This window comes from Argopecten irradians, chromosome 13 (genome assembly GCF_041381155.1).
Source record: "Argopecten irradians isolate NY chromosome 13, Ai_NY, whole genome shotgun sequence".
Lineage (NCBI taxonomy): Eukaryota > Metazoa > Mollusca > Bivalvia > Pectinida > Pectinidae > Argopecten > Argopecten irradians.
This window is the reverse complement of record NC_091146.1, coordinates 662,619-679,931: the sequence shown is the minus strand read 5'-3', so window position 1 is coordinate 679,931 and position 17,313 is coordinate 662,619. Positions and strand designations below refer to the sequence as shown.

Sequence of the window (17,313 nt, the reverse complement as noted above, 5' to 3'; positions counted from 1 at the left end):
AGACTCACTCGGCCCTCTACAGGAGGAAACTCACTCGGTCCTCTATAGGAGGCGGCCCTCTACAGGAGGAAACTCACTCGGCCCTATACAGGAGGAAACTCACTCGGCCCTCTATAGGAGGCGACCCTCTACAGGAGGGGACTCACTCGGCCCTCTACAGGAGGAGACTCACTCGGTCCTCTACAGGAGGGGACTCACTCGGTTCTCTACAGGAGGAGACTCACTCGGTCCTCTACAGGAGGAGACTCACTCGGTACTCTACAGGAGGAGACTCACTAGGCCCTCTACAGGAGGAGACTTAGTAGGCCCTCTACATGAGGGGACTCACTTGGCCCTCTACAGTAGGGGACTCACTCGGCCCTCTATAGGAGGAGACTCACTCGGTCCTCACAGGAGGAGACTCGGCCCTATACAGGAGGAGACTCACTCGGTCCTAGACTCACTGTGCCCTCTACAGTAGGAGACTCACTCGGCCCTCTACATGAGGGGACTAACTCGGCCCTCTACAGGAGGAGACTCACTCGGTCCTCTACATGACGTGACTCAATAGACTCGATCCTCTATAGAAGGAGACTCACTCGGAACCTTACAGGGGGTGACTTGATATACTCCTTACAGGAAGTGACTCACCCGACTCCTTACAGTAGGAGAAGATACCCTCGGTCCTCTACAGGAGGAAAAACACTCGGCCCTCAACAGGAGGAGAAATACTTGGCCCTCTACAGGAGGAGACTCACTCGACCCTCTTCAGGATGTGACTCAATAGACTTCCAAGAGGACGTTACTAGATAGACTGCCTCAAGGAAGAGACTCAATCGACTCCCTGCAGAAGGTGACTCACTCGCCTGGTTACAGGAGGAAACTCACTCTGTCCTCTACAGATGACTTAATAGACTCCCTCAAGGAGGAGACTCACCCGACGCCCTACAAGAGGGGACTCGCGCGACTCCTTACAGAAGGAGACTCACTCGACTCCTTACAGAAGGTGACTCACTCGCCTTGTTACAGGAGGATACTCGGTCCTCTACAGGAGATGACTTAATAGACTCCCTAGGAGGTGATCCCTAGGAGGTGACTCACTCGACTCCCTAGAAGAGGGGACTCACTCGACTCCTTCCAGAAGGTGATTCGCTCGACTTCCTGCTGAAAGAGACTCGCTCGACTCCCTCAAGGAGGAGACTTGCTCGACTCCCTACAAGAAGGGACTCGCTCGGCTTCTTACACTACAAAAGGACTACTAAAATACATATTAAATTGTGCATTTGTTTGTTGTCGGAGTTAAACACCAGGATTCTTCACCATCATTCTAGATTTCATCATAGGTATGTCATTTCTGTCAACGTAGAGTTGCCACCAATACATCGACAGATGAGTATCCCCAGTATCTTGTACGTACGGCCCGTTCAGGTTGGTGTGACTACAGCCTCCATACCACCAGGCGCCGCGATAATCCACAGCACAATTACCTACCCACACGTCATTCTCATTGTCGTAGGTAGAGAATTGTTGACCGTCGGTGAACGCCATCGCATCATCTGTCAAAACACAGACAGGTATTATAAAGGATTGAATACACCGATCATCGAAGCTATCTTTTTTGTTTGTGTTTATCCACCGCTTTCTCCGAAACGGTGAATATTAATTTGGGTTTGTCCATCTGTCTGTCCTCTGTCCCTCCGTCTGTCTGTCCGTCCGTCTGTTTGTAACGCTTTTTTTCGTGCAATAACTGTAACAGATGTATAAATGTACAGATTTTCTTCAAAGTTGTTGACAAGGTTAAATGCCTTAAGGGCTCGGCCAAGTTCGATGACTGTCCATGGACTTATTCAGCGTAGTTATGGCCCTTTGAATTACTAAAAATGTCATTTTCCGTCATTTCCGTGCAATAAGTGTAACAAATGTAAACCAATTTTCTTCAAACTTGGTGATAATTCCACGAATGTGCTTGTTCATCTATTATTATTATTATTATTATTACAAGCTAACCGATATTTACATAATATATAATTTTCAGTCATGTGGACATGACGTACATAGGAATTAGTTTACATAATGAATAATTTGCGTACCCCTTTGCTTGGGCTGGGGTGACCAATATTACATTTCACGGTCCCGCAATAGCAGTTGAGATGGGTTGTTTTTATCTTGTAAATACGTTCCTTCCACATATTCATAATTCTAAATATAACTGTCGAAGACAGATATATCTGGATCAAATTATCGATGAAAAGTTACATAATACATATGTATAAGACCACGATCAAGTGTATTGGGGGTAGCGATAGGCCTAGGACGTCTCCTTGCAGGCGGTATATGGAATGAAATAAATGATTTGTTTTAATGTCCAGGAGACAGGAGTCATCTCGTCTTTCCGTGTCAACACCAATATAAAACTAACAGGCCTATTCAAGGACACGTCCTTGGCCTAGCTACTGTAAGATACTGACCAGGTATATATCCGATGTAAATCCTCAGATATATAATTATTTATTCTGTAGTAGAGTTACATGTACATGTAGCCCTCGCCAGATACTGTGAATAGTTTGAATAGGCATGTTTGCATGATATATTAAAAAACAAAAAAAATGCTAATCCAACAGTTTCACCCCGTGTTTGAAAGCAAAGTAAAAAATCTTGTCGAAAATGACTCTACAGTTCGTGATATTGTCCAGTCCGAAGTTAAAAAATCTGTGTCAAATGTCATTGACTCCAAAATAACTCATTGTATGAATAAAGAAGTAGATTCCTTACAGCGTCAAATTCAGATTCAAAACTCCAAAATATCGCTGCTTACAGAACAAATCGCCAAATTAGAGTCCGGGCAACAGAAGCTATTTATTTCGCACGAGGAACAGGAACAATATTCGCGTAGAACGTGTTTAAAGTTCATCAACTTACCTGTTACTGAATTCGAGGACACGCATACTTTTGACCCTCTAAAGGCTATTCAAAAAGTATGTCGCGACAAATTGAACATTGTTATTGATGACACCCAAGTTTCTCGCTGTCACATTTTGGGCGCTATCTCCACGGAACGCAAGGTCACTGCAATTGTGCGTTTTGTCCGTTATACTGATCGCCAAAGGGTCTTCGAGGCAAAGTCAAAGTTAAAAGGAAATCCTGACAAAACTCTGGTAGTTGAGGCCCTGACGAAACACCGCCAACGCCTTGTAAATGTTCTAAACAAAAACCGCTATCTAAACAACATCCATGCGTTCTGGACCAGGGATGGCCAAATCTACGCCAAGAAAACCCAGGACAGTAATTCTAGAATTATGGTTCGAAATGACGAGGATCTCATTACGCTTGGTTGTATTATCGACAACCGAACTCCGACTAACGGTGGTAGTCAATAAACACTCCAAAATTTCTCTAAGATAAACTAGTCTCAAAACATCTTCATGTTTAACTGTCTATGTTCAGTGATTTAGGATTCTATTGTTCTAAAACTAGCCCCTTTTCATGGCAAAAACCACTTATCGATAATGTCACTAAATTATATGTATTTAATATATAAACTGTCATAAATTTGATTTACCAAACTATAGTGAAACATACTGTAAAAATGTCAAGTGTTCCCAATCAAAATATGTGTTTTTTAAAAGCATTTTTTGAAATGTTCCAAAATATAGAGTGTTATGGAGTGGCAACCACGGTCTTAATGTGCAACTTTCAGAATGTGACAAATTTATGACATTGTTTCAAAACAAAATAGGAAGTTTTCTGGTGAAATAAAAAGCTCTCCTTGGCACAAATTTCTTAAATGTATAGATATATGCATTTTAAAATTGTATGTAAATTGAGAAATATTCCATTTAAAAACTGGGCTTCCTTTCATCATGTAAATTTTCACTAAAAAGTTTTTAACAAAGTATACTGCAACGTATAGTAAATTACCCCTGTAATTCAAGGATATTTTTTCCGTATAGAATAGTTAAAGTATGTTGCAGTATCATTGGGATGTTGTTCTTTTTTTAATTTTTATTCTCTATCTGGAAGAGTTCTAAACATATTAAGTAGTGCATAGAATATATATATATATATTTTTTTTTTGTGAAGAGTTTAACCTTAAAAGACTTAACTATAAATTTTCTGAACATCTAAACTCACAAATGCATTTATAGCAAAATTTGACTATCAAAAAAAAAAAAAAATGTACATATTGTAGTTGTTTTGTAAATATATGACATATATAATGTATCTTTTGAACGTTTTGCCTTTATTTCTTGCTTTGTTTAAGTTGTTTTTGAATATTTTATTGTTTTTTGCTATTGCTACACATATACTTACCATATTATTATAAATTTTCTGAAACAGCCGATCTAAACCCTAGTTCTCCTAATTAGCTAAACCTGTCAAAAAATGTGTTTTCTGTTGTTTTCTTTTGTATCTTTCCTTATTTTTCCTTCTCTGCTTCTATCACTTTTCTCTAAATCTATCACCTGTCAGTCCGTCTCCCCCCTTTCGCACTTTCACAATGAGATATCGAAATACATATACATGTACTCTGTGAAATATAAAATTACTTCTGGCAACCTCCAAATATGTATGTTTTCCCATTTTTATCCCCCATAATGGGTAGTTGTATTAATACCTGGAGGTGTGCCATTGGTGTTTTTTACTTAAGAACGCATTCTTCTTGTGTATACAAAAGGTTACATGTTTTAAGCGATAATGACCAGACAGATTCCTTTTATGTAATGTTCAAAACTGCTCTGTATTCCAGTGTATTTTTCGCCTATTTAACTTGTTTGCAAGCATTACTTCGAAAAGATAACATTGCCATTTTCTTAGTAATAAAGTTTTTATTGTTTTACACATATGATTTACATGGTAAATCCGGTATAGACATAGATATACGCAAACGCGAACATCTTTCAGCAGGAATTTTGATAAATTATCGTTACTTGAAAAACTCGATATGTTTGTTAATTAATTTTGTTCTATCTCTGGTTCTTAATACTGATTTTTTATCTATTCTTATTCTACTTATATTAACACATATGGACGTTGAGTCTAATCCTGGCCCTGGCGTTGGCGAGCTCTCCGTTTTCCATCTGAATGTTAGAAGTATTCGAAACAAATTAGATTATATTGAAGATGTAGCTGGGGAATATGACATCTTGTGCTTTACTGAAAGCCATCTTGATGAAAACGTATGTACCGATGATATTCTTTTATCGGGCTTCCATGCACCATTTAGACTGGATAGAAACAGGGCGGGGGTGGAGTCATTGTTTACGTTAATAGTCTATTGAAAGTTGACCGTCTAGATCATCTTGAACACCCGGGTGATGAAGTTATTTGGATACGAGTTATCTTGCAACATACCAAATTTATTTTATGTACTGTTTATAGATCTGAAGTTTCAGCTGCGGCTTTTTGGGAAAATTTACAAACCTCTATAGAAAATGCTCTAGATATTTCACCTAACATTATTATTACTGGTGATGTTAATGTTGATTTGCTCAATGTTGCACCAAACCATATTCTTTTGGATATTATGAGTACTTTCAGTTTAACAAATGTAATCAATGAACCTACACGGATAGGTCAGACTAGATCAAGTTTGCTTGACCCAATTCTTTTAAGTCAGTCTATATCTTGTATTGATTCTTCTGTAATAAATATTGATAGATCGATAAGCGATCATGAAGGTTGTATTGTCAGTGTAACTTTGCCATGCGCTTTTAAATCTGTTTATAAGAGAAAAATTTGGTTTTATAAAAGAGCCGATTATATCAAGTTAAATAATCTTATATCGCAATACGACTGGCGGGAATCTTTGCTTGGTAGTGGGTCAGTAGACAATGCGAGTGAAACTTTTACTAATGTATTTTTAAATTTCATTAAAGAGTGTATACCCTCTAAAGAAGTTACAATTAGGCCGTCCGATAAACCCTGGATGACTTCTGAGCTCAGAACAAATCTAAGAATCCGGGACAGGTTACATAAAATAGCTAGAAAATCTAAGCGTTTTCAGGATATTCTCAATTTTAAAAGACAACGAAACAAAGTAAACAATATGAAAAAGTATTGTCGTTTAAACTTTTATGAAAATGTGCATGGTATAATTGATAAATGTTTTACTTCTGACCCAAAAGCTTATTGGAAGTTAATCAAACGTTTACTTAACTCTAATGGAACTTCACAAATTATACCAACTCTTGCAGATCCTGTTACGGATAATATAGTTACGAGTGATGATGATAAATCAAATTTATTAAATGAGTACTTTTGCAGCATTACTCGTATAAATGAACAAGACGCTCAGATCCCAAATATTACACTGAAAACAAATAAAAGTTTAAATTCTATACAGTTAAATCACTCTGAAATCAAAGATGTACTGCAAATATTAAAGCTCGGCAAGGCCTCGGGTCATGATGGTATCAGTCATCATATGTTAAAACATGTTTGTAATACTATTAGTAAACCACTCGAGATACTTTTCAATATGTCTTTGTCATCTGGCATTTATCCGAAACTTTGGAAAATGGCAATTGTTATGCCTTTATTTAAAAAAGGTGATAGACATTCCGTAACAAATTATCGTCCAATATCTCTTTTGTCCACTGTTGGTAAAGTTTTTGAACGTGTTATTTTTAAACATATATTTAATTATTTCATGGAAAATTCATTATTTTATAAATACCAATCTGGTTTCCTCCCAGGACATTCCACTGTTTATCAATTAATCGAAATGTACCATAACATTTGTTTATCCCTCGAAGAAAGAAAACATACATGTACATGTATTATCTTTTGTGACATTTCAAAGGCTTTTGACAGGGTGTGGCATTCTGGGTTATATGTAAAATTAAAGTCCTATGGAATTGGAGGCGAATTATTAGTTTGGTTAAAGGATTACCTAAGTCAAAGAAAGCAAAAGGTAAGTGTTAATGATACCTTTTCAAGGTTGGGAAATATTGATGCTGGGGTTCCACAAGGTTCCATCCTAGGCCCTCTATTATTTTTGATATACATAAATGATATTGCAGATGTTTTTGACTCCGCGTCGCGTCTTTTTGCAGATGATACCTCTCTTCAATGTTCTTCCTCTTCTTGTCTCGAAATTCAAACAACTTTAAACAAAGATCTTGAATCTTTAAACACCTGGGCAAAAACATGGCTAGTGTCTTTTAATCCAGATAAAACCGATGTTCTTTTTATTTCTAACAGTAATGAAATAAATGAATTATTAGAATTAGAATTTAATGGTAATATTTTAGACTTTACCGACCGTCATAGGCATTTGGGTGTGGTATTCAATTCTAGTGCCAAATGGGGAGATCACGTGGAAGCAATATATTCTTCAGTAATGAAAAAGTTAAATGTGTTGAGAAAATTGAAATTTTTAATAAAACGTGACGCTTTGCTCAGAATTTATCGCGCTTTTATTTTACCTGTATTAGAATACGCATGTGAATTATGGGATGGTTTTTCAAACTCAGACTCGGAAAAATTAGAAAAAGTTCAAAAGGAAGCTGCTAGAATAATAACCGGTCTTCCCTCTTATGCAAGTATCGATTCTCTATATTTTGAAACTGGTTTAGAATCTCTATCTTCTAGAAGGAAAAGGAAAAAAACTTCATCTTCTCTATAAAATGCGCACAAATCAAACTCCTGATTTTCTTACTTCTCTACTTCCTTCTACCGTTCAAGATCAAGCTGCCTATCCATTAAGAAATAGAGATGACTATAGAATTCCGTATTTCAGACTTTCATCTACAAACACTTCTTTTCTACCTTCTACTCTTCGCTCTTGGAATAACTTAGAAAACTCTGTTAAGTCAGCAATATCATTGAGCCTTTTTAGAAATTCACTAAAACCGGTTTTTGAATCTTCTCCTTCTTACTTTGGCATTGGTGACCGGAAGTTAAATATATTGCATACAAAACTTAGACATCAATGTAGTTCCCTAAATTACGATTTGTTCAGGATAAACCTTGTGGAAACTCCATGCTGTAACTGTGGACATATTTGTGAGAGTGTACATCACTTTTTTTTCGAATGTAAAAATTATAATGTTGAAAGGAATTTGCTATTGGAAAGCCTAAATAATATGAATTTAAATGTTCTTATTGATTTAAATTTAATCTTGTTTGGAAATGAGGATCTGTCTCTGGAAACGAACACAGGCATATTTTTATATGTTCAAAACTTTATTAAATTAAGCAAAAGATTTTAATATTAGACGAATACCTTTATTGTTATACACCTATCAGTTCTTTTCGATATCTCTTTTGTGTATTTTTGTGTTATCTAGAAATCGACTTAAATCACGTTATTTTAGATATTATGGCAAGTTGGTACTAAGGCGACGATTGCAACGATTGCTTATGGATTAAGTCGATTTATTATTACAATTTTAAGACATTGTATTTTCTCCCTCTCCTTACTCCCCCCCCCCCCCTCTCTCCTCTCCTCTCTCTCTCTCTCTCTCTCTCTCTCTCTCTCTCTCTCTCTCTCTCTCTCTCTCTCTCTCTCTCTCTCTCTCTCCAAAGTGTTCTTATTTACTATTTAATCATATTTATATATTTCATTACTTTGCATATCATGTTTTGTATTTGTTCAGTATTTTGGAAAGGGTGGCAATATAAGTTGCATAAAACTTGTACCCAATCCTTTTGTATATATTTGCAATAAAATATGTTAAATCAAATCAATCAAAAAACAAAACGCAAAAAAATGCCGCCGGTGGTGAGAATCGAAAGATCAGAAGATCTGCACGTTAACACTAAACCAGATTTCTGCTTTTTTATATACAGTGATGTTTTTATAAGAAGCAGATAACATTGTTGTATGATAGAGTATTTCCTTATAGGCAAAATAAAAATTTGTAAATGTAATGTGCATGTAGCTGTTGTTTCAGTATGAAGAAAAGTGAAAAAATGATAACACATTGATCACAAATCACATTTTTTTTTTGTTCTTTAATATACCTAGTAGCCTATACGATAATCTTTGTTATTTTATTGATTTTTTTTTCTGATATGCTCGAACGTCGTTGAAGACACCCTCTGAGAGGAATGAGTTAGATTTCGCCGAGACGAAGCACACGCTCGTGTTACGTTGATACGGAGAAAACGACAGTTTTTATTTTATACCATGGAATATCAAAGTTATATTATGCATTGAGAAATTGTACAATACAATCTTTTTTAGATTATATCTTTCCACTGCGTATGCATCGTAAAATTCTACTAAGTTGCATGAAAAATCACGATAACTGCAGGTACAGGTAGGCCTACAAAATGTTATACAATGCACAGTCGATGTCGGGAACAGATCCGATTTGATGCATTCAACTCAAATATAAAAAAAAATGAATGCTATAGCCGAAACCTTTTGGACACAGAGATAGTCTTAAGTCTTCAAAGATCGCTTTTTTAATGAATAAGAAAAAATAAACACGAACAAATCACGATAGCTTCTCGCAACCCAGTGGTACCGCGGTTTCATCGGTTTTCGACGGCGAAAGACCAAAATAGATTTTTTACACACAATGTCAAACATATTCAATTCAACTCATTAATTATATGTGTCAGAAGCATGTTAATGATGTTTTTTGTGCAATATTTCATGAAATTCATCTACTAAACGAAGCCTTGTATCCACAAACGCTGTAAGATTTACATTGATAGCCTACGGCCTACTGTTTCTTTTTGTCAAAGTGACGTTTAAATAATGAAATGTTCCAAGATAAAGTAACACTATTATTTTAAACTAAATTAAGCTGTATATGAGTGCAAATTGCTACCATAATACCGCAAATGAGTGCTTATTCAATCCGTCAAAACGTCAGCTTGCAAGGTCGAATCACCCGGGCTCATAGAGGACTAAAAAGTGACGTCATTGGAATGTTCGGGATCAAATCGTCAAATTTAGAAATGGTAATCAGAATAAAGAAATTAATCATTTATTTACTCACATCGCAATATTTTCATATCGCAACTGTTACAGGAAATTCTTTTTACCTGGTATCGAGGTCTATGCCTGATTAATCTCGATAGTTAGTGCTGAAAATATCTGGTTTATTGATATTATTCCGCTACTTTTGTTGAGTTTGAATTCGCAAATTCGAAGGGCGTCAGAACGCTTGTTTTCAACCGGAATCAACACCGTAGTGATAAAGACCTTCCAAGTGAATTTTTGCATCGACATAAAAAGTTGATTTTCTCAAAAAGTAAGAAAAATAAAATACATTAATTTTGCTGGAACACTAAAAAAATCATTCTGATTTCGGAACAGTTGGAATCATGAAGATACCTCTAACAGTATTTTTATTATTATTATTATATATTATGTAAGTTAATTATGTAAGTTAATTATTATCATCATTATTTTTGATGCTGTGAAACAGCATTCTTAGGTACGTTCGGCGAGCCTGTGCACATCAAAACAATGAAATCACTCCACATGGAAAATCAAAAGTTGTTCTGTTCATTTCACGTAACACTTGATGGTATGAAAAATAAAAACCCCAGTATTCAAAACCACAGACATTGAATTTGTACATACATATACACCATGGATGGAGTGTTTTAAGTGTTCAGCTGGTACTCTATGATATTAGTATTACTCCGAGATAGTAGTCTCCCGAAAATCACGAACAACACCTTCTTCGCTGTCTTCCTCCACGGACTTTCGGTGGATTCTGGATTGTGTATGTTTATTTAAATTTTACGTAATTTATGCTACTGATCGATTATTGTAATCGAATGTTAGGATGGTTACCACAAAAGAAAGTTCTTATAACGCTTATAAAGTTTTTTGTGTTGGTTGCATTGACGAACTATATCCAATGGTATTATTGCGCAGTAAAGGTCAATAGTTTTGAGTATGCGTTTCCTCTTTTGATCTGTCACTTGGAGTTGTGTCCTTTGTTTATCCACAACTGCGTTATATTGAAAGGGGAAAGGTACAAAATTTATCAACATTCCTTCGTTCCATTCAGATGTCAAAGTTTTGTAAAAATACGGTATAATGTTCTTCACGATAATACCTCGCCAACCAGTTACTGTTAGGCTAAAGTCCGGTATAGAACATGAAGTTTTCTTGATGTTAACGGCTAGCGATCTTGTGAATTTAAAAGAAATCCGAGTGATATAATAATGAAATAATGTACCTTTTATTCGGCAAAAGTATCTGAGTGGCCATGATTTATAAGTCAAAAATCGTCAAAGCAACCCATGTAAGTTTTCTAAAAAGGAAACCAAAACATGTCCGGAAATGGTAATATTTCTCATGTTATATTTTCCGAAAATATTCTTCAATGTTAAGTGGATATTAAGATACGGATATGTTTACTTATTATTTTTTGTTTTTGAAGACACATTGATGAAATTGATATTTTAATAATTAAAAAAGAATTATAAAAAAATAATACTCAGATTCTGAACGGTTTTATTGGTGTCGAAATCGTTATTTCAGAAACAAGAGGCCCAAGAGGCCTTGACGGTCATCTGAGTGCTGCTACAGAAAGAGCATTGCAAATCTATAAAAAGTAATAACGAATTAAAATAAACGTTAAAGTTGAACTTTCGTATTAGAATTTTTATTTATTTTTTTTTTTTTTTCATTTTGATAGTTAGTGTATTATGTTACCAAACCTTATGCTTAAAATTCAAATTAGCTTTGCTAACTTTAAACAACAAAACCAAATTAGAAGTCAATCAGTGTCAGTGATTTTATAAATTTCACTTTTTAATCTATGGAGATTATTTGGTTCCATCAAACCTGTGAATTCAGAAGAAGAATTTTGAAATTTTAGCCATTTTGGCCCCGCCCCTCTGGTCCCTGGGGATCAGCCAGGACCAATATGGATTTTTTGTTAAAATGCTATTTCAAACTAATAATTCTAACCCAGTTTGACTCATTTCCTAATAAAACTAAGCAAATAATGTTCATAAATGTGTTTTTCCTATATAGACTATAGTAAATTTGACCCCCTCCCCAGGAGAAAATCTGAGATCCTAGGGCCATGAAATTCACAATTTTTGTAAAGGGCCTTAAGACCTTCTAATCCATGGAGAGTGTTTGGTTCCATCAAATCTGTGAATTCAGAAGAAGATATTTGAAGTTTAGCCTATTTGACCCCTTTTGGCCCCGCCCCTAAGGCCCCTGGGGTCCGGCCAGGACCAATATGGATATGACGATAAAATGCTATCTCAGACTAATAATTCTAACCCAGTTTGACTAATTTCCTATGAAAAATAAGCAGATAACATTCATAAATGTGTTTTTCCTATATAGTAAACTTGACCCCCTCCCTAGGGAAAAACATGAGACCCCAGGGTCATATAATTCACAATTTTTGTAAAGGACCTTAAGACCTTCCCATCTATAACGAGTATTTGATTCTACCAGTTCCAGAATTTCAGAAGAAGATTTTTGAAGTTATAGCCTATTTGACCCGTTTTGGTCCCACCCCTAAGGCCTCTGGCCTATGGGAGTCAGTCATTGAAAATTTGTTAATAGGATTCAATGGCCATTTCATAGGGATAGTTCTGACAACATTTGACTCTTTTACAAATGACCAAATAATGCTCGAAAATGTGTTTTCCCTGTATAAACTATAGTAAACTTAACCCCCTCCCCAAGGGGAAACCTGAGACCCCAGGGTCATATAATTCACAACTTTTGTAAAGGACCTTTAGACCTTTCTATCTGTGAAGAGTATTTGATTCCATCACATCTGTGAGTGGAGAGGAAGACCATATAATTCACAATTCTGATTGGCCTTATGCCTTAAAAGACTTGTGCAAAATTTCATTGAATTTGCTTCAGCAGTTTTTGAGAAGAAGTCGAAAATGTAAATTGTTTACGGAAATACGACGCACGACGACGGACAAAAGGCGATTAAAATAGGTCACTTGACACTTCGTCTCAGGTGACCTAATAATTTAGATATAAAGCTTATTACATTTATTTCAGGAAAATGAGTTATTCAACTTATTGTTCTTGAAAAACATTAAATATCATAGAATAAATACGGTATACCGTAAATATACTTTGTTAAACTCCGACATTCAACACTGCACACTTAAAAAATACTAAATTCAATATTTAAATGAAAAACCAATTTCTTTATTATTTGGTTTGAATCCTTCAATCACAGCTTCCATGAGTGGCCTTGGCACTTTGATTTTTCTTTTTGTAAATGTTTATTTTTCAAATTATTTTCTGGATACACATAACAAAACGAAATTGCATCATCATCATCATCATCATCATCATCATCATCATCATCATCATCATCATCATCATCATCCACACCATCATCATCATCATCATCATTATCATCATCATCATTATCATCATCATCATCATCCACACCATCATCATCATCATCATCATCATCATCCACATCATCAGCATCATCATCATCATTATCATCATCATCATTATCCACACCATCATCATCACGATCATCATCATCATCATCATCATTTATCATCAGCATCATCATCATCACATCATCATCATCATCATCATTATCATCATCATCCACACCATCATCATCATCATCATCATCATCATTATCATCATCATCATTATCATCAGCATCATCATCATCACATCATCATCATCATCATCATCATTATCATCAGCATCATCATCATCACATCATCATCATCATCATCATCATCATTATCGCATCATCATCGTCATCATTCTTCGTCATACACCAAGAGGGACAAGAGAGATTATGCAAGAGATAATGGAGCATTGAATATGAAGAAAACAAAGGCAAAAGATCTAGAGATATGGATATAAGAATAGGGTCATCTACACGCTTACTACAGTACAGTAAGGTCCTTTCGACATTTGCTTACATTGGGTTTGGACATTATGTCCTCCACATAATGCACATGCATGTTTATACCTACATTTTGTACCATAGTGTAGTTTCAACAGTGTTCTGGGGTGTTGGAACGACCCCACTGGACTGTTTCTGTGTCAAGAGAGAGAGAGAGAGAGAGAGATACTGACATTCCAAACTTACGGTAAACATTCCCGGAGAATCCCGATACTGACAGTCGGTACTTTGAAGACTCGTCCCCCACACTAAAGTTCGAGTACTGGGCGTACCTAGTGTCGTTGTTCCAGGGCATCAACTCAATACGGAGGATGGAACCGTTCTGGGTGAGGAGGTGGATCATGTCCAGTCCTGAAAGGATTGTATTCAACTACATATGTACTTGCCATTCAAAAAGTAAATATTTACAACGAAAGATAAAAAAATATTTTAAAAAAAATGAAATATGTTCCTTATTAGAATGCACGATGCGCTATTTCTATTTTTTTTTAATTTGCATTTCATATATAAGCACAGAAACCTGATGAACTTTACGGCCATATCAATGTTTTGTCAGCCATTTTTTACAGTTTTATTTTTTTCACGCATAGTAAATTCAGTTATCATTGAGTTATGATTGGCCTAACGTGACGCTACCCGAATTGGGACACGTTTTGAAGATATTTGTAAAATAATTCTTCCAAATGCTGGAATCCAGAATTTTTCTTATCATTACTTTTTTTGCCTTTTGTGATTTGTTTGTTTGTCAACAGTGCATACATTTATAAGAAGAGATCTTTGAAACATGCATGGTCCAGAGTCGTGTTTCGAGTTCACAAACTAGAATTCCTCCTAAATATGGGATGATGCATACATATCAAGACATGATAAAACTGTTTTGATTAATCTAAATAGCGTTCGAACACTGTTTTGTATTTATAAGTCAAATATATTCCATTCAGCTATTGTTTTTCTGCTATAGACACTGTTTTAGTGTTATCTCACGATGTCGTTTCCACAATTTGAGACTTACATGTGGTGATCAAACAGATATTAAGCAAAACCCAACATGGAACATTGGCAAATTTTATTGGTCCAGCAAGGACCCAACAAGTATACAAAAAAACATGACATAAAATGACTAGAGTTTATAGAAAATAATAGTACAAAAAATAATCTCCAGCCCGGAGGAGAAAAAAAAAATTAAATGATATATATGAAATGGTATTGTATGGAGGTAAGATGGAGCTACTTAACTCTTAAGCTCTCTATATACATGTAATCGCTAATGTTTAGCATAGCCTTAACAACGATGAACCAAACTTTTGCATTATAGCTAATTTTCTCTCGAAACCAGGTTCAATGTAGCGATTGACAGCATCACTAGCCCATAATCCAATAGATTTAATGTCATCAACAGCAACACCAAGTTTGCTGAGCCAAGTGGCACCCCCTCTTCTGAAAGAATGGCCTTTAATGCAGTGATTTTGAATGCCCGCATTAGAAAGTGCAGCCAAAAGTCTTTGCCGAAAAACTGAATAAGAAAGGCAATGGCCATTTGATAACAGAAAAAGGGGGCCGAGAGGGTCAGCATGATTGGTAGCTACTAATAAAGCATGTAAAGCTGTTACAGGACACAATTCATGATTAACCCGAGGTAAGCAAACTGACACAGTATGTTCACGAAATTGAACTGTTTTTGTGCGACGCAGGGCTAACAAATAACCCCACGAACAAGGAATGACATCTGACCGACACAAATCCTTTGTTCTATCATGGGATGTGCAGGTTATATTAATGGGCCGTAATAGGCCATAGAATGCTACTAGACATGCACACCAAAAACACAAGCCATCAGTCACAGATAAATTAAGGGTAGCCCTTATGCTTAGGAGAACTGAGGGAGATATAGCATCTACTGGGGTCTGTGCAACACCTAAATCACGTTTTACACCGCGAAGCAAATGCTGTAGTTGAACATTGTTTGGTATTGGGTCTGGCAGCCCCTCAAATCGATGTAGTTGAGTCAATACATTCAGATACTGACGAACCGAGGCATATGTAAACTGTCTTACACGCACCAAGTATGTCACATACAGTTGTACAGTCTCAGCACCTACTGGGACAGACTCCTTATTGACTTTGGCACAAAAGTCTATATAGCAGTTTAGTTGTGCCTTGTATGTCGACATAGTACTGCTAGCCCACGCCTTCTCTTTTAATGTCCTTGTCTCTCCTTCTAAGAAATCCACCAAATCTATAACACATGAAGAGAGGTGACATATGTCTTAGTAGATTCACAATATTGAATGTCTCACATTGGAGGGATGGGGCCACATTATATAATTCACTTAATTTATCTGGCTCATGTAAACGCGAGGCAGCATCCGCAATCACATTATTCCTGCCAGGCAAATATTTTGCAGTAAAATGACAATTGAGAGACGCTGTAATCCAGAACATCTGTCGACAAATAGTCATAGCAACCGGGTTGCGAGAGGTACCCTTATTTAACCATGCTATAGCACTCTTGTTATCACTATATATAATCACACGTTTGTTCCTTAATAAGGAACCCCATCGATACACTGCCAACAGCATGCTAAGAAATTCCTTAACATTAATATGTTCCATATAATACATTGGTAGGTCGAGAGACCAGTTGACATGGAAATAGTCTCCCAGGTAATAACCTCCATCTCCTTCAGTACAGGCATCAGTTTGAAGGGAGATAACTGGTGAATTCTGGATGATGCTAGTACCATTAAAATGCTCCATGAAAGTATCCCACCAGTACAGATCTTGAAAAAACTCATTGTCTAACAACACACGCGATGTTTATAACTCTGTAAATTATCTTTGAGTGTAATGAGGCGTCGTAGGAATGATCTACCACCACACACAACTTGTGATGCCCAATTCAGCTTCCCAATAAGCACTTCTAACTGTTTTTTGCTTGCTCGTTTTTTAAGTGTAAAGTTGGTTATCAGCGCCTTAAACGCCATCAATTTCTCCTTTGGGAGTGAAAAAGTCATGTTTACCGTGTTAATTTCGATGCCAAGAAAGATCAAAACTTGGGATGGACTCTCCAGTTTTGAGTAGTTTATCGCGAAACCTAGTTGTCTAAGCACTGCAAGTAATGTCAACAAAGCTGTGTAACATGTGTCATAAGTCTCTCCCAACACTAGGAAATCATCCAAATAGGACAAAATTGTATAACCGTAACGATGATACATGATCCTGCAGACAGCGCTACTAAGAGTCTGAAAGATTTTTGGGCTCTTTTTTGCCCCAAATGGAAGTCTGGTATCGTATAAGTAAGTAGGAGTTGTGTCCCCTGAAAATGTCCACTGCAAGCCTGTAGCTGAATAGTTCGAGGGATGAACCCCAACTGAGCGATACGCGGAGCTAAGGTCAACCTTAGCAAGAAACATGCCAGGTTTGATATGTTTTGAAGCTTCTCTCAAATCCATGTATGTACAACTTCAATCACTAGAAATACAGTCAT

At 36.4% G+C, this 17,313-nt stretch overlaps 1 protein-coding gene across 1 annotated transcript; it reads right to left on the bottom strand.

Annotated features, from left to right (window-relative positions):
- Positions 1-132: 132 nt before the first annotated feature.
- On the bottom strand, positions 133-14,169 carry LOC138306690 (ryncolin-1-like). The gene is made up of 2 exons (XM_069247143.1): positions 14,013-14,169; positions 133-1,535 (listed from the first exon to the last, which is right to left on the bottom strand). Exons 1-2 carry the CDS (start codon positions 14,167-14,169, stop codon positions 1,279-1,281), a joined length of 414 nt encoding a protein of 137 aa, XP_069103244.1. The 3' UTR covers positions 133-1,278.
- Positions 14,170-17,313: the final 3,144 nt, after the last annotated feature.